An 18,565-nucleotide genomic window follows, 5' to 3' on the forward strand; every position below is an offset into this window, starting at 1 on the left:
CATTCATTCCAAAATCACGGGCATTAATACAGAGTTGGTCCCCCTTTTGAGGCTTTAGCAGCCTCCACTCTTCTGGGAAGGCTTTCCACTAGATGTTGGAACATTCAGCCACAAGAGCATTAGTGAGGTCGGTCACTGATGTTGAGCGATTAGGCCTGGCTCGCAGTCGACGTTCCAATTCATCCCAAAAGGTGTTTGATGGGGTTGAGGTCAGGGCTCTGTGCAGGCCAGTCAAGTTCTTCCACACTGATCTTGACAAACCATTTCAGTATTGACCTCGAGTTTCTTTTCCACAGGGGCATTGTCATGCTGAAACAGGAAAGGGCCTTCCCCAAACTGTTGCCACAAAGTTGGAAGCACAGAACAGTCTAGTATGTCATTGTATGCTGTAGCGTTAAGATCTCCCCTCACTGGAACTAAGGGGCCTAGCCCGAACCATGAAAAACTTACTTGTTGGAAAGGTGGCATCACTGAGCTCTTCAGTAAGGCCATTCTACTGCTAATGTTTGTCTATGGAGATTGCATGGCTGTGTGCTCGATTTTATACACCTGGTCAGCAACGGGTGTGGCTGAAATGGCCGAATCCACTCATTTCAAGGGGTGTCCACATACTTTTGTATATATAGTGTATAACCGACATAGCTCCATTTCTCTGAATTCTTTCTTTCTGAAACACAAGTCTCTTTTCATGTCTATGGCTTTATTCATCTGCAGAGCACTGATAAAACTGCCATAGTCTAACTAAGCTCTTGCTTTTTCATTCAAAAGCTAAACTCTAATTTTCAATTACAGTCACTCTGTTTAAACTACCTGCATAGCAAAGATATACTCCTTAATTAACTTGCCCTTGTCTCTCTGTCACAGTACAGGAAGGTCTAAACCATCAAATTTCACACTAAAGGAAATTAAATCTATTCATGAAAATATACTATAAAGCTGGCATTAATCATTTAGCTCAGACCCAACTGTTTTCATGCTTGTGTAAAATCTAATTATCACATGTAAATAAGGTCAGCAGGTAACCTAACGAAATACAGTGCATTGGGGAAGTATTCAGACCCCTTGACTTTTTCTACATTTTGTTACGTTACAGCCTTATTGAATAGTTTTTCCCCCCTCATCAATCTACACACAATACCCCATAATGACAAAGCAAAAAACAGGTGAAGAAATTTTTGCAATTTTATTTAAAAAAAAAAAAAAAATTAAATATCACATTTACATAAGTATTCAGACTCTTTACTCAGTACTTTGTTGAAGCACCTTTGGCAGTGATTAGCCTCAGGTCTTCTTGGGTATGACGCTACAAGCTTGACACACCTGTATTTGGGGAGTTGGTCCCATTCTTCTCTGCAGATCTTCTCAAACTCTGTCAGGTTAGATGGGTAGCGTCGCTGCACAGTTATTTTCAGGTCTCTCCAGAGATGTTCGATCGAGTTCAAGTCCGGGCTCTGGCTGGGCCACTCAAGGACATTCAGAGACATGGCTTGGCTGTGTGCTTAGGGTCGTTGTCCTGTTGGAAGGTGAACCTTCGCCCCAGTCTGAGGTCCTGAAAGCTCTGGAGAAGATTTTCATCTGTACTTCGCTCCCTTCATCTTTCCCTCGATCCTGAAAAGTCTCCCAGTCCCTGCTGCTGAAAAATATCCCTAAAGCATGATGCTGCCACCACCATGCTTCACCGTAGGGATGGTGCCAGGTTTCTTCCAGGCGTGACGCTTGGCATTCAGACCAAACAGTTCAATCTTGGTTTCATCGGCCAAAAAATCTTGTTTCTCATGATCTGCGAGTCTATAGGTGCCTTTTGGCAGGTTGAATACTGCAGAGATGGTAGTCCTTCTGGGAACTCTGGAGCTCTGTCAGAGTGATCATCGGGTTCTTGGTCACCTACCTGACCAAGGCCCTTGCTCCGGTTGGCCAGAAGGCCAGCTCTAGAAAGAGTCTTGGTCACAAACTTCTTCCATTTAAGAATGATGGATGCCACTGTGTTCTTGGGGACCTTCAATACTGCAGACATTTTTTGGTACCCTTCCCCAGATCTGTGCCACGACACAATCCTGTCTCGGAGCTCTACGGACAATTCCTTCAACCTCATGGCTTGGTTTTTGCACTGACAAGCACTGCCAACTGTGAGACCTTAAATAGACAGTCCAATCAATTGAATTTACCACAGGTGGACTCCAAGTTGTAGAAACATCTCAAGTATGATCAATGGAAACAGGATGCACCGGAGCTCAATTTCAAGTCTCATTGCAAAGGGTCTGAATACTTATGTAAATAAGATCTGTTTTTCATTTTGAACAAATTTGCTAACATTTCTAAATACATGTTTTTGCCTTGTCATTATGGGGTATTGAGTGTAGATCGATGAGGGAAAAAAACAATTGAATCAATTTTAGACAAACGCTGTAACGTAACAAAATGTGGAAAAAGTCAAGAGGTCTGAATACATTCGAAATGCACTGTATATCCATTAAATAGATAGACTGGAGCTCTGACATGGTTCTGTTTCCACAGCTCCACATCCCAGGTTACATGTCAAGCTGTCTTAACACATAAAGCATGTAGAGGAACACATTCTCCTCCTCTCCCCTCTCCTTTTATCCCTCCAATCCCTTCTTCGTCTTAATCCGTCTCACCTGAGTTGAGATGACAGTCTTTGATCTGGAACTGAGACTCGTTGTCATTAGGAATGTCTTTCCATGTGGCCAGGAACAGCTGACGCTCTGGGGAGAGATACAAAGAAGAGTTAAGATGGTGGGAAGGAATGAGAAACAGAGAAAAGAAAGCAAAATACGAGGGAGACCGAGGACAGTTTGTTGCTGTGCTGAACAGTGCGTTTCCTGCTGCGCTTTTAGGATCCGGAACATTAGCTCCCAGCAGCGTTCCTGCTGCTCCCCCATCTGCAGTCTCCACAGGGGGACAGACACCACCACATTCCCCCAGAACCAATCAACCAGAGCGGGAAAAGAACAGGGCAAATTGGACCCAACGTCGGGATTGTGTGATCTGAGAGCAAATGCATGACAAGATACTTAAGTGCGCACACACACACACACACACACACACACACACACACACACACACACACACACACACACACAGCTTCTAGGAGACTGATGTAATGGTCAGGAGCTGACCTGTTCCTGGTTTCAGGCTATTGACAGGAGACACTATATGTTCATGTTTTTAAATGCATGTCAATTGTAAAGTCTTTTGTCTGTAATGTATTTTTTGTTTTGTGTCGGACCCCAGTAAGACTAGCTGTTGCCATTGGCGTCGGCAAATGGGGATCCTAATAAATCAAAACTCTAAAATCAACAGTGACACACTGATTCACTGAGTAGTTTATTCAGACACTCACCCATCTTTCCATCTTCCACAAACAGCATGCTGATGGGGTATTGGCAGCTGAAGTAGAAGACGTCAATGTTGTTCTTCACAGCCACCTGTGAGAGTGATTATACAGAGGGGAGGGGGAGAAAGAGAGGAGGGAAAGGACGGAGAGATGAAGAGGGCAATCTATGACTCATTGTTTTCAAGTGGTCTGAAAGGACAGACACTGCAGGGCATGTGTGGGGTTATTGAACAAGAGGTTACTGTCCTATGGAGACGACAATACACACGATAGCATCCACAGCACTCTATTCTACTACACAATGTGATCCCTCTCCATCCATTTCTCTGTATTTAAGGCCCATTTGCTAAGGCAACATCTTTTATTCCTCCCTCAACATTTATCCATTCTGTTTATCCTCTGACAACTGGAGAATAAAGATACCATGCTATACATTTTTTTTAAAATATTTGTCCATAGACCAGATGATGCATAAAAGGCCACTTGACTCATCTTCATTGAAGCGTGACATAGTATGCATCCCAAATGGCACCCTATTCCCTTTATAGTATACTACTTTTGACCAGGGCCCACACAATATAGGGAACAGTTGGGATTAAACCACAGTTTACTCTCTAAGAACTTTGTAGAGCCTGGAGCAGTCACCGTATTGATCAGCCTGCTCTATAGAAGAGTGATGAGGACATTGAGGTTGAGTTGAGCCTGTGGCAGGAAGGGGATGACAGGAGAAACTCTTGCATAATTCATAAGGGAGTATTGATGCTGTGTGGACAGAGTGCCTCTGCCTGCTAGGCTGTCTGTACTGGAGTGGGGCTATTCTGTATGCCCATGTCTCTCTCGAACCTTCACACAACTGACTGGATAATAATGGAAACCCTTTTATTTTCACTGCTGCTAAACTATTAGTTTTTATAGCCTACAGTACCATCATACAAGTCCTGGGCCTGTATGGATCAAATAGTTTAGCAGTGATGAGTAAAGCATTTCCATCAGCTGATATGAGAAAGTGACTGTTGGCTAAATAACTGTCAGCAGGTCCAGTACAGAGGCCCCAGCTTGTCCTCCTCCTGTAGGAATACAGCTGGCTGGGAGGAACAGTGTTGGCGCCAAGGGAAACAGAGCAGAGCCGTGGTGTAGACTAAGACCACAGAGTGGGGTGACCTCTAATGACTAACCCCACCTCTCGCTCATTTCTCCTTGACCCCCTTATCTCCTCTCACCAGGTGCACAACGTTCCATCCTTCCACCCTCTCGTCCCTCTAAGTCATCGGCGGACTGCTCTGATCCAAAGAGGCCCCGTCTCAGTTATGTTTCTTAACTAAAAACTAGTTTGAGACTTTTAGGTCATATTTCATCCTTAGTTCCTGTAGCACAGGAATTTAAATAACCTGACATTATTTGAACATGATGAGGTGAAGCTATGACACAGCTAAGACTAGGGCTGGGTGATATGTCCAAAATATTATATCACATATATAAAACAAAATGGACGCTAAGATGGTGTTTGACAGTATTTTTAGTTGTTGAATAAAAGCTCTACAGTTGCTACAGGAAAAAGTACCCAATTGTCATACTTGAGTAAAAGATACATTAATAGAAAATTACTCAAGTAAAAGTGAAAGTCACCCAGGAAAATACTTGAGTTAAAGTCTAAAAGTATTTGGTTTTAAATATACTTAAGTATCAAAATGAAATGTCACCATTTTCTTTTTTTCCCCTTTACGGATAGCCAGGGGCACACTCCAACACTCAGACATCATTTACAAACAAAGCATTTGTGTTTAGTGAGTCCTCCAGATCAGAGGCAGTAGATGACCAGGGATGTTCTCTTGACAAGTGCGTGAATTGGACCATTTTCCTGTCCTGCTAAGCTTTGAAAATGTGTTAGGGAACATGCATGGAGTAAAAAGCACAGTATTTAGGAATGTAGTGAAGTAAAAGTCATCAAAAATAAAAATAGTAAAGTACAGACACCAAAATAAAACTACTTAAGTACTTTACACCACTGCTCAATTTAGAATTTCCACACTGCCACATAGGGCTGCAGGATATGGGCTAATAATCTAGGACTTATATTTAACCAAATGTTGCAATAGCAATTTGACTTGCGAATTAGAGCAAAACTGTTGGAATTGTGGAAAAAGAATGAGTATTCTAATTTTATAGTTTGAATATAATAGTGGGCACTTTGAATACAGTGTTGGTTGAGATGACAACGAATTAAAATGCCAGGGAGGAGTTATTGTGACAGGGTAGGAACTAAAGTGTTGATATGTGTTTCCTAGGGGACCCTATAAGCTTTGGCTACATTGCATGTTCTCTCTTAGCTACTTCATGTAGCTAACATATTCTTGCTTTGCATATTCCTCTTTGATTTAGAAGATACTGTTGCACAAACAACATGCTGATTTAGGTCTACACCATCACTGGTATTATCAGGCTGTATTAGCTAGCTACGTTTGCTCTTACTCAGTACATTTATTAGCGGCTAACAATTAGCGTCACAAGATTTAGGGCAAGTTGCCAAGAAAAGAAACTAGCTGTTTGCTGATGTAAGAAACACAAACTAAGTGTCATTATTGAATGCTAGTGGATTTATATTAAGAAGCAAAGTGAAAACAGCATTGTTGCATGTGCTGCATTGACCATGCAGACTAAACACAAGTGTCTCGTGGTTGAGAAACATCAAATGCACTCCTTGATTGACAGGGGGCGTGGCTAGGTCTGTGTGGAAAGTGGCACAGAGAAAGAGCTGAGAGAGATGACTCAAGTAGCGAACTATACACATTGATATTACACATGGCGTATCACATTTAACAAACCAAACATTCAAATACCGGTATAGAAGGTAAAGTAAAAACCCCAAAATCGGTCCCTGCATCAATACCGGTATATTATAAAATACGGTATACTGCCCAGCCCTAGCTAAGACAATGTGAAGCGAATAACATCAACTGGGGGCTGTACTGTATAATTAACAAGGCATACAGTTCCTTCAGAAAGTATTCATACACCTTGACTTATTCAACTTTGTTGTTGCAGCATGAATTAAAAATGGATTCAATAGATTTCTCACCCATCTACAGTGAGGGGAAAAGTATTTGATCCCGTGCTGATTTTGTACGTTTGCCCACTGACAAAGAAATGATCAGTCTATAATTTTAATGGTAGGTTTATTTGAACAGTTAGAGACAGAATAACAACAACAAAAATCCAGAAAAACACATGTCAAAAATGTTACACATTGATTTGCATTTTCATGAGGGAAATAAGTATTTGACCCCTCTGCAAAACATGACTAAGTACTTGGTGGCAAAACCCTTGTTGGCAATCACAGAGGTCAGACGTTTCTTGTAGTTGGTCACCAGGTTTGCACACATCTCAGGAGGGATTTTGTTCCACTCCTCTTTGCAGATCCTCTCCAAGTCATTAAGGTTTCGAGGCTGACGTTTGGCAACTCGAACCTTCAGCTCCCTCCACAGATTTTCTATGAGATTAAGGTCTGGAGACTGGCTAGGCCACTCCAGGACCTTAATGTGCTTCTTCTTGAGCCACTCCTTTGTTGCCTTGGCCGTGTGTTTTGGGTCATTGTCATGCTGGAATACCCATCCACGACCCATTTTCAATGGCCTGGCTGAGGGAAGGAGGTTCTCACCCAAGATTTGATGGTACATGGCCCCGTCCATTGTCCCTTTGATGCGGTGAAGTTGTCCTGTCCCCTTAGCAGAAAAACACCCCCAAAGCATAATGTTTCCATCTCCATGTTTGACAGTGGGGATGTTGTTCTTGGGGTCATAGGCAGCATTCCTCCTCCTCCAAACACGGCGAGTTGAGTTGATGCCAAAGAGCTCCATTTTGGTCTCATCTGACCACAACACTTTCACCCAGTTGTCCTCTGAATAATTCAGATGTTCATTGGCAAACTTCAGACGGGCATGTATATGTGCTTTCTTGAGCAGGGGGACCTTGCGGGCGCTGCAGGATTTCAGTCCTTCACGGCGTAGTGTGTTACCAATTGTTTTCTTGGTGACTATGGTCCAAGCTGCCTTGAGATCATTGACAAGATCCTCCCGTGTAGTTCTGGGCTGATTCCTCACCGTTCTCATGATCATTGCAACTCCACGAGGTGAGATCTTGTATGGAGCCCCAGGCCGAGGGAGATTGACAGTTCTTTTGTGTTTCTTCCATTCTTCCACAGCACCAACTGTTGTCACCTTCTCACCAAGCTGCTTGGCGATGGTCTTGTAGCCCATTCCAGCCTTGTGTAGGTCTACAATCTTGTCATTGACTTCCTTGGAGAGCTCTTTGGTCTTGGCCATGGTGGAGAGTTTAGAATCTGATTGATTGATTGCTTCTGTGGACAGGTGTCTTTTACACAGGTAACCAACTGAGATTAGGAGCACTCCCTTTAAGAGTGTGCTCCTAATCTCAGCTCGTTACCTGTATAAAAGACACCTGGGAGCCAGAAATCTTTCTGATTGAGAGGGAGTCAAATACTTATTTCCCTCATTAAAATGCAAATCAATGTATAACATTTTTGACATGCGCTTTCTGGATTTTTGTGTTGTTATTCTGTCTCTCACTGTTCAAATAAACCTACCATTAAAATTATAGACTGATCATTTCTGTCAGTGGGCAAACCTACAAAATCAGCAGGGGATTAAATACTTTTCCCCCTCACTGTACACACACACACAATACCCCATTTTGACAAGTAAAAACATGTTTTTAGAAATGTTTGCTAATTTATTGAAAATGAAATACAGAAATGTAATTTACATAAGTAGAATGAGCTTTGGCAGCAATTACAGCTGTAAGTCTTTCTGGGTAAGTCTCTAAGAGCATTACACACCTGGATTGTACAATATTTGCACACCTTTTCAAATTCTTCAAGCTCTGTCAAGTTGGTAGTTGATCATTGCTAGACAGCCATTTTCAAGTCCTGCCATTGATTTAAGACAATTTAAGTCCAAACTAACTAGGTCACTCCAGAACATTCAATGTAGTCTTGGTAAGCAACTCCAGTGTACATTTGGCCTTGTGTTTTTGGTTATTGTACTGCTGACATAGGTCCCGTGTGGCTCAGTTGGTAGAGCATGGTGTTTGCAACGCCAGGGTTGTGGGTTCGATTCCCACGGGGGACCAGTACGAAAAGAAAAAAAAAATTATGAAATGTATGCATTCACTACTCTAAGTCGCTCTGGATAAGAGCGTCTGCTAAATGACTAAAATGTAAATGTCTGAAAGGTGAATTTGTCTCCCTGTGTCTGTTGGAAAGCAGACTGAACCAGGTTTTCTAGGATTTTGCCTGTGCTTAACGCGATTACATTTAGTTTTATCCTAAAAACACTCCCTAGTCCTTGCCGATGACAAGCAGTCCCATAACATGATGCAGCTACCACCATGCTTAAAGATATTAAGAGTGGTACTCCATCAAGTTAATTTCTTTACCACATTTTTGCAGTTTTACTTTAGTGCCTTATTGCAAACAGGATGCATGCTTTGGGAATATTTTTATTCTGTACAGACTTTATTCTTTTCACTGTCATTTAGGTTAGTATTGTGGAGTAACTACAATTTTGTTGATCCACCCTTAGTTCTCCTATCACAGCCATTAAACTCTATAACTGTTTTAAAAAGTCACCATTGGCCTCAGTGAAATCCCTGAGCGGTTTCCTTCCTCTACAGCAACTGAGTTAGGAAGGACACCTGTATCTTTGTAGGGACTGGCTGTATTGATACACCATTCAAAGTGTTATTAATAAACTTCACCATATTCAAAAAGATTTTGAATGTCTTTTTTTTAAACCCATGTACCAATAGGTGGCCTTCTTTGCGAGACATTCGAAAACCCCCCTGGTCTTTGTGGTTGAATCTGTGCTTGAAATTCACTGCTCGACTGAGGGACCTTACAGATAATTGTATGTGTGGGGTACAGAGATGAGGTAGTCATTCAAAAATCATGTTAAACACTATTATTGCACACAGAATGAGTCCATGCAACTTATTATGTGGCATGCCATAACAAAGGGGTTGAATTTTTATTGACTCAAGACATTTAAGCATTTCATTTAATTAATTTGTGAACATTACTAAAAACATAACTCCACTTTGACATTATGGGGTATTGTGTGAAGGCCAGTGACACAAACTCTCAATGTAATCCATTAAATTCAGGCTGTAACAACAAAATGTGGAAAAAGTCAAGGGGTGTGAATACTTTCTGAAGGCACTGTGTGTCAAGGCCAGAGCTGACATCACGTGGTAACAATATGTCAAGCTGACATTTAAAACAAATAACTCTTCAGCAGCCTCGTTTTCTGAAATATCCTGTACAACTAACGTTGTGGGAAGGTTACCTGCAGGTTGTTGAGAGGGTCCATCTTCATGACTGGCCCGACAGTGCTGAGGGGGAGGCTGACTTCAATTGTCTGGTTTGGGCCGAGAGGGGTGAGGACCTGGAGAGGGCCGGCAGGGGCCAGGCCAAAACTAGAGAAAGATGAGTCCAAGTCAGAACCAGAAACCACCCAAGAGGAAATCACATTCAGACCAGAGATGGGTGGGTTCAATGACAGTCCTTCAGAATGTGAGCTCACATCAGTCACAGTATGGTCCTCTCACCTGTTCCTGTTGAACTGGATGGCGAAGTCAGTCATGACACTCATGGCCTTGTTGGTGAGGATCAGCTCCATCTGGATGACTCCAGCACGCCGAGCGAAGGTCCCAGAAATCTCCAGACCTTTAGCCTTCATGGCCGGGAGCCACACCTGAAGACACAGGACGCCATCAGAATGCCTCTACAGCACAGCAGCAGTATCATATAGCAGCTATATCCATCTAACTGCTTGTTGCAGAGGACAAGGCCTTCATATAAATACAAAACACTTATTCTATTCTGCCACTGCAACAGTATACTATCATACTAATACTGTACAGAGAGACTTACTATTTTTGGAGGAATATATGCTCCCATCGGCATGCCAACTCCACCTCCCAAGTCAAACAGGTCTCCTAGGCCACCCCCCACTGGGGCGTTGAGCGAGGCTGGCATCACAGCTGGAGCCGCTCCAAAACCTGCCCCCATCTGTGGATGAGAGATCATGTTTAACATGTAAGACCTGAGCATCCAAAAACTGCACTGAAATATCAACCTTCAAAATGTACATGTTTAAACAACCAGGCAAGTAGACTTACTGCAGGACTCCCACCAATATCTCCTCCAAGCTGAGGGGAGAGAGAGCGAGAGGTTCAGGTTTTACATTACTAGAATGTTACACCTTATTCCCAGGAGGTTAAGAGGGAGATGCTAGAGGAAGACTGAAGGGGGGGGGGGGGGGGGGTTGAGAGCAGAGACAATATAACAGTGTTCTATAACTGTGGATGAAAGGAGGAAGGTTGAAGAGCGCAGGACGAGCATCATGTATTCAGGTTCATTCTGACATCCCTCTGAAACTAAACTCCAACTGTTTGCCAGCACAGTGGCTTAAGTGGTTTCACAGAGAGTTCAGTATTGAAATACATATTACTCCCAAACATTTCATGAAGAGAGCAGAGCAAAAGTCTAGAGTAGCATGTAAAAATCATCAAATTATAAAAATACAGCTTGCTAGCTAAAGTAAGTAGGGCTTTTGGAACAACAAACACATGAAGAACAGGACCTACAAGAGTCTCAGAGACCTGAAACATGTCGAGACAAGAGGAAACAGACAGTGACACTGCTGCTAAAGACGGTGAGAGGTCACAGGTCACAGTGAAGCACAGGGTACCAGAGGGGGACTCTAGTCTAGACTGTTTAGCAGCCTCTACTGATGCCCCTCAACCAACCTCTGCAGGGGGGCTGTGCTCAGTAGGGCTGTGGTCAGGAGGGCTGTCAGTGTGACTGTAGTCAGTGTAGGTGTAGTCAGTGTGGGTGTACACTGGCGACGGGGGCTGAGGTGACGGAGAGCGAGGAGTGTCCATCCGCGGGGGAACGTGGGGCTGATGGCAGGATAATGTAGGGTTGCCAGATGTATTCATTGACATGTTACAATCAGGATGCATGAAGCACAGAGAAAGAATATTGAAGAGGTGAATACAGCACACAGTATGATACGTATAGTATATAGAGCAATAAAAGTGAGCTACTACATCTAATTAATGATATGTGATGTGTGACTATAGAGCTATGCCCTCTCCCTCCATGTAGTTACCGGTTCAGACTCATCCCCCATCTGCAGGTGTGGCATCGAATAAAAAGAGGAAAACACTCAGTCAAAAAAAAGAGAGAAGAATTTTGGGGAAAAAGAGGGGGGGGTATAATAACCGTAACCTCTGGCTACAATTACTGTTTGCAGAGACCATTTGACCCAGAAAGGGTTCACTGGTTGACCAGGGGTAGCAGCATAGGGGTCTACACTATGTGAAATACCTACCAGGCTGTCCAGACCTCCACCCAGGAGGTCCATACCCCCCATCTGCATGCCGGTGGTGGGGGGTGGGGGGCCGCTGGTGGTGGGGGGTGCCATGTCCAGGTTGAGAAGGTCCCCCAGGAGGTCTCCCTGGGAGGGAATGATAGAGGGAGCAGCCTCAGGGGCAGAGCCCCCAGCAGCAGTGCCCACGTCTGGGCTCTCCGTACTCTCTCCTCTGGGGGATGGAGAGACAAGGACAGAGGGAGTTAGAGAGAACTAAGATTCACACAATATAATTTTACTTGTTTAACCTTGTTTGAAGTCATAAATGCAGTGTTTTGTGCCAAAATACATATAGGCCTAGTCCAAGCCAAGCTAAATTATCTGGAACTCTATTCAATAAACCAAACCTGCTTAAAATTGATCCTGAAGTAATTTTAGGGAACACCACTGGCACATCTTAAATCTAATGAAAATAATTAAATGTCAGGAAACTTCATCTGCTCTGTGCAGTGGGCTGCACTTGATGTCTGCTTGGAACACAGCCTCATACGAGATCTTTCTGACTGCTCTGGGTCACATCAAGTGGGCCCTAAGTGATGCATGTGTATGAGACTCACGACCCAGTGCGGGCAGGGAGCCTCTTGTGCATCACACCGCGGCTGCCCTCCACGAAGGCGCTGGGGGGTTTATGGTAGACAGAAGCCAGCGTGCCGATGTGGCAGATGAGCTCCTCCAGCAGGGTGGGCTCAATCAGGTCGGTCTCCTCTGAGATCAGGGGCTTCTCGGCCAGCACCACCTCCTTGGCAGCCACAGGGTCAGTGGAGAGCAGGCGCCAGTAGATGTAGCCACGGTCTCGCAGGTCCGGATTGTCGGAGTCCTGCAGACAACAGACAGGATGACTGATGTGGTGCATAATGAATACTAAATGCTGCTTCAAACTCTTCTCTCTGCTACTCAGTCTGTTCTTCTCACTCATGTCAAGTCAGATACTAAGCAAATAATCTAAGGGTCAGTTTAGGTTCGGTTCCCTGAGGGGTAGAGCTAGAATAATTTATCCAGTCTGTAAAATCAGTCAATAACAATAAGACAATCCAAGGGAACAGCATAAGAAAGTCTTAGAAGTAAGACATGAGGAACAAGGGCATAAAACTAGAACGTGGGGAAAATATTGAATATGTCTAGTCCTGGTAGCTTCCTGGCAGTGTTGAAACTAAACTCTAAAAAGTTAGACAGTCTGAGGAGTCTGTGAGGGAGATTAACTACTCATAAAACACTCTACAAAACAGAGAAACTAATAACACCCATATATAACTAATGTGCCCTCGTTGTCATGTTTAGTCAAGCACATCCCACAGTAACTAGACCAATGAAAGGCTACAAGTATTTAGATCACAGCCCACTTTTAAACTGGGTTGTTCCCAATGCCTTTGAGCAGAATCCAATCAAACTCTTAATCCTTCTTATTTTTGACCTTCCCTTCTTCCTGTTGTGTTGCTTGGCTATTTAGGATAACACTTGGAGGTGTTCCACACTTTCTGGGAATGGTGTACCCTATTTGTTGAAAGATTGGACTATACATGGACTATACACGTCCCACCTCTCCAACTTAATTTGAGCAATTCTAAGACAAGACAATCATAACATGCTGGTTTCTGTTCTTCTATTGGGCAGTTGGAGTGACATCTGACATGACCTGAAGGCCCTGGCATAAGGAGTGCTGTTGTGAGACTTGTTCATTAGATCCAAGCTGTTCACTGTGTGTGTGTGTGTGTGTGTGTGTGTGTATGCATGCGTGTGTCCCGGGGCACTCACCTGTGTGGCCAGGCTGAGCACCTGCTGCACCAGCTCCTGGGTCTCAGTGGGTTTCTTCAGGAACAGCTTCACTATGGCTGTCAGCAGCTGCAGTTGCACCTGGGAACCCAGAGCAGACGAGACCAGGTTAAACTCACATCAACTCAGCTCATAGCTACATACATACATACATACATACATACATACATACATACATACATACATACATACATACAGTACAGTACAGAAAAGCCCTATGTACAAAACATTTGCACACCTAACAAAAGACTACTCTGGACACAGAGCCACTGAGGAAAATATGTAAATGAATACCAACCGCTCCATACTTCAATTGTTACCGAAGTGCTCCAATTAAAAAGTGTTATGTTTTTTACATCATCATCATCATCTGGACTCTGGTTAGATGACGTTTTTAGGAAACAAAAACTAGGCATTTAAAATGTCTCTCCAGAATTCTTCAGTTTTATTTTTATCTTCATCACAAAACAGGTTGAATTCCTAAAGTAAATCAAATCAATGCTCTTTCACAAGCAGTGCCTTTCAGCGTTCCATAAACAGCCAGTCAGCATTTGCACAGACCTGCTGCTGCCTCTCGAGAGCCAAAACAACAGTTATCATATGAAAGAACAGAGTGGCCAGTCAAGTATTAACCTACTCTCTCTGCGTATAGGCTGCTAAATGCAGTCACCCCCAACCTCTTCCAGTGTACACAGAATGGTTTCATTGAATCCCTGTTTAGACAGTGAGAGGGAAATGGAATCTTTTCTGTGTCCCAAATTTCACCCTATTCCCCATGTAGTGCACTACTTTTGACCAGGGCCCATACAGGGAATAGGGTGCCATTTGGGACAAAAGCCATTTGTGAGAGTCAGACCTGGGTGCTCTCGTCGTGGAAGCCCTCCAGGAAGCTCTCCAGCAGCTCATCAGCGTTGTCAATCCTCTCAGCGTACTCTCCTACGATCCAGATCATGGCCGCCCGCGCCTCCGGCTCATCCAGAGAGTCCAGGTTCTCACACAGCGTGGCGATCACACTCTCATACCTGGGAACAGACACCACGGTCAGGAACTAACAGACAGAAAAACATTTTCAAAGGGGACTAGAAATAGTTGTAGTACTTCATTAGTCCCAAATGGGAAATTGGTTAAATGCCAACATAGCATTTAAAAACAGGATGTGCTGGAGCAGTAATGCGAGGGCAAGGAGGCGGCAGGTAGCCTAGCGCTTAAGAGCATTGGGCCAGTAAAAAAATAAAATAAAAATGGCAACACAATCTGTTCATGCTGTTGCAAAGACTAACAGAAATTTCACAGCTTCTGAACTTTCACTTCACAAAATTCTAGCACATTTGTATTGTGTGCCTCTGAATATTTACATGACTGCACATCATACAAATATTTGGTGGGCCCTCTTGACAACACAATTACCAAACTTTATGCTGAATGAACTGTGTTATTTTCTGAATTACATTTTGCTGACAAAAACTAAAAAGAGGGGGAACGCAATGTCTTCAGAATAAATTTAAATGATTCACTATTTAACACTTAAAAAGACAGCAAAGCAAAGAAAAGACCAAATAGCATGCAATCATCCATTTCACCAGCTAATTGAGACAGTAATGAAGGTTCAGTGAGTGACTCATGGCTGTGAGACCATGGTCAGGAAACAGCAGTACAGTAACTTAAGCACAGGGCAACGTGGACTGGGCTGCCGGAGTGTGTAGGTTTCTGTCGGTCTGTTTGTCTGTGCAGCATATGGATCCAGTCTCCTGGGCCTAGATAGAGCCGGAGTCAAGCTGTGGCTGCCTCAGCCTGTCGTCTTCTGACTGGGACTGCTTGAGGGTTATCTGGGGATGGGTTTCAGTGCTACGGCATTCTCAAGGACGGGCACCCTGCATGTGTGGGAGAGGTTAGAGGAGCGTTCACTCGCCTCAAAAGCTTATCTTCATACCTTTCACGATGAAAGTCAAGCAGAAAACTCTCTGTGTCATGGTAATGAGCTTTCTCCCTGCCTCTTCCAGACCAAGAAATGTGATCTGGGGGCAGTGAGCTGGAACAGACAGGGCTCCAGGGTGTGTGGGTGCGAATATGTGCAAGTACGAATGCATTTGCTTGCGTTAACACAAACAGAGCGTACTAAGTGACAACGGGAGAGCATAGGCCATTTTAACAAGCATGGCAAGCTCTGCTGATGTGCAATACAGCCTCTATATGACTAATTGAATATCAATCTCCATCACAATCGTCCATGGTTGGTTTATTACAGCAACATATCCCTGGTTGCCTTGATCACTACTGATACGGCTGTGGACATTTGACAGACAATCCATTTTGATGGATGGAATGGTTTACCAGTAAACATCTCACCCACAGAAAAATAACAAGCCTATTTAGAACTGTACTGGCTTCCTGAGTAGACTCATTCACTGATTCATTAAAATTGTGATATATGCAGTGCCTCTTCCATCAAAGTCATTCACTTCTAAACCATTTGAAAATCCATTCATAGGAAAACAAAACACTAACTGGATTATTAGGATTGTGCCTCATGTTCATCCAACATTTTGTTACGTTACAGCCTCATTCTAAAATGGATTAAATAAAAATCCTCATCAGTACACAATCATAACAAAAACAGGTTTAGACATTTTTGCAAATATATTACAAATAAAACAAATACCTTATTTTCATAAGTATTCAGACCCTTTGATATGAGACTCGAAATTGAGCTCAGGTGCATCCTGTTTCCATTGATCATCCTTGAGATGTTTCTACAACTTTATTTGTATTTATTAAGGATCCCCATTAGCTGCTGCCAAGACAACAGCTACTCTTCCTGGGGTCCAGCAAAATTAAGGTAGCTATACAATTTTAAAAACATTAGAATATATTCACAACACATTAAGTGTGTGCCCTCAGGCCCCTACTCTACAACACAAAATGTGTATGTTTGCATGTGTCTGTCCCTACAGTGGCAAGAAAAAGTATGTGTACCCTTTGAATTACCTGGATTTCTGCATAAATTGGTCACCAAGTTTGATCTGATCTTCATCTAGATCACAACAATAGACAAACACAGTCTGCTTAAACTAATAACACAAGCAATTATACATTTTCATGTCTTTATTGAACACGCCGGGTAAACATTCACAGTGCAGGGTGGGAAAAGTATGGTTGACCCTCCTTTGGCAGCAATAACCTCAACCAAATGTTTTCTGTATTTGTGGATCAGACCTGCACAACAGTCAGGAGGATCTTTTGAACCATTCCTCTTCACAAACCTGTTTCAGTTCAGCAATATTCTTGGGATGTCTGGTGTGAACTGCTCGAGGTCATGCCACAGCATCTCAAATCAGGTTGAGGTCAGGACTCTGACTCGGCCACTCCAGAAGGCGTATTTTCTTCTGTTGATTTACTTTTGTGTTTTGTTTCGTTGTGTCACCCAACTTCTGTTGAGCTTCAATTGGCGGACAGCCTAACATTCTCCTGCAAAATGTCTTGATAAACTTAGGAATTAATCTTTCCGTCGATGATAGCGAGCTGTCCAGGCCTTGAGGCAGCAAAGCAGCCCCAAACCATGATGCTCCCGCCACCATACTTTACAGTTGGGATGAGGTTTTGATGTTGGTGTGCTGTGCCTTTTTCTTCACACATAGTGCTGTGTGTTCCTTCCTTCCAAACAACTCAACTTTAGTTTCATCTGTCCACAGAATATTTGTCCAATAGCGCTGTGGAACACCCAGGTGCACTTTTGCAAACTTCAGACATGCAGCAATGTTTATTTTGGACAGCAGTGGCTTCTTCCCTGGTGTCCTCCCATTAACACCACTCTTGTTTAGTGTTTTACGTATCGTAGACTCGTCAACAGAGATGTAAGCATGTTCCAGAAATCTCTGTAAGTCTTTAGCTGACACTCTAGGATTCTTATTCACCTCATTGAGCATTCTGCGCTGTGCTCTTGCAGTCGTCTTTGCAGGACGGCCACTCCTAGGGAGAGTAGCAACAGTACTGAACTTTCTCCAGTTATAAACAATTTGTCTTACCGTGGACTGATGAACATCAAGGCTTTTAGAGATACTTTGGTAACCCTTTCCAGCTCTATGCAAGTCAACAATTCTTAATCTTGGGTCTTCTGAGATCTTTTGTTCAAGGCATGGTTAACATCAGGAAATGCTTTGTGAATAGCAAACTAAAATGTTGAGTGTTTTTTTTAATAGGGTAGGGCAGCTCTAACCATCTCCAATCTCATCGATTGGACTCCAGGTTAGCTGACTCCTGACTCCAATTAACTTTTGGAGAAGTCATTAGCCTAGGGGTTCACATACTCTTTCCAACCTACACTGTGAATGTTTAAATGTATTCAATACAGACAAGAAAGACCAGATCAAATTGTATGACCAATTTATGCAGAAATCCAGGTAATTCCAAAGGGTTCACATACTTTTTCTTGCCACTGCATGTTTGTGTTGCTTCACGGTCGCCGTTGTTCCATAAGGTGTATTTCTATCAGTTTTTTTTTTTTGTTTTTTTTTTTAAATCAAATTTTACTGCTTGCATGAGTTACTTGATGTGGAATAGAGTTCCATGTTGTCATGGCTCTACAGTATGTAGTCTGTTCTGGACTTGGGGACTGTGAAGAGACCTCTGGTGGCATGTCTTGTGGGGTGATTATGGGTGTCCGAGCTGTGCCAGTAGTTCAAACAGCTTGGTGCATTCAACATGTTAATACCGCTCACAAATTCAAGTAGTGATGAAGTTAAAATGTCCTTCACTTTGGAGTCCACCTGTGGTAAATTCAATTGATTGGAATACATTTGGAAAGGCACGCACCTGTCTATATAAAGGTCCCACAGTTGACAGTACTGTACATGTCAGAGCAAAAACAAAGCCATGAGGTCGAAGGAATTGTCTGTAGAGCTCTGAGACAGGATTGCGTTGAGACACAGATCTAGGGAAGGGTACAAAGAAAGTTCTGCAGCATTGAAGGTCCCAAGAACACAGTGGCCTCCAT

General features: G+C 43.2%; 1 protein-coding gene across 2 annotated transcripts in view; it reads right to left on the reverse strand.

Annotated features, from left to right (window-relative positions):
* Window positions 1-18,565, reverse strand: part of LOC115200193 (AP-1 complex subunit beta-1) — a 42,483-nt gene that overhangs the window by 15,731 nt on the left and 8,187 nt on the right. For both annotated transcript variants that reach the window (XM_029763037.1, XM_029763038.1), the window contains exons 11-20: window positions 14,432-14,597; window positions 13,558-13,656; window positions 12,363-12,622; window positions 11,767-11,977; window positions 10,550-10,579; window positions 10,302-10,439; window positions 9,977-10,122; window positions 9,715-9,844; window positions 3,362-3,446; window positions 2,637-2,723 (exon numbers count right to left, since the gene is read on the reverse strand). In XM_029763037.1, coding sequence (XP_029618897.1) covers window positions 2,637-2,723; window positions 3,362-3,446; window positions 9,715-9,844; window positions 9,977-10,122; window positions 10,302-10,439; window positions 10,550-10,579; window positions 11,767-11,977; window positions 12,363-12,622; window positions 13,558-13,656; window positions 14,432-14,597 — 1,352 coding nt within the window. The remainder of the gene's footprint in view (window positions 1-2,636; window positions 2,724-3,361; window positions 3,447-9,714; window positions 9,845-9,976; window positions 10,123-10,301; window positions 10,440-10,549; window positions 10,580-11,766; window positions 11,978-12,362; window positions 12,623-13,557; window positions 13,657-14,431; window positions 14,598-18,565) is intronic.

Source organism: Salmo trutta, chromosome 9 (genome assembly GCF_901001165.1).
Source record: "Salmo trutta chromosome 9, fSalTru1.1, whole genome shotgun sequence".
NCBI classification, from domain to species: domain Eukaryota; kingdom Metazoa; phylum Chordata; class Actinopteri; order Salmoniformes; family Salmonidae; genus Salmo; species Salmo trutta.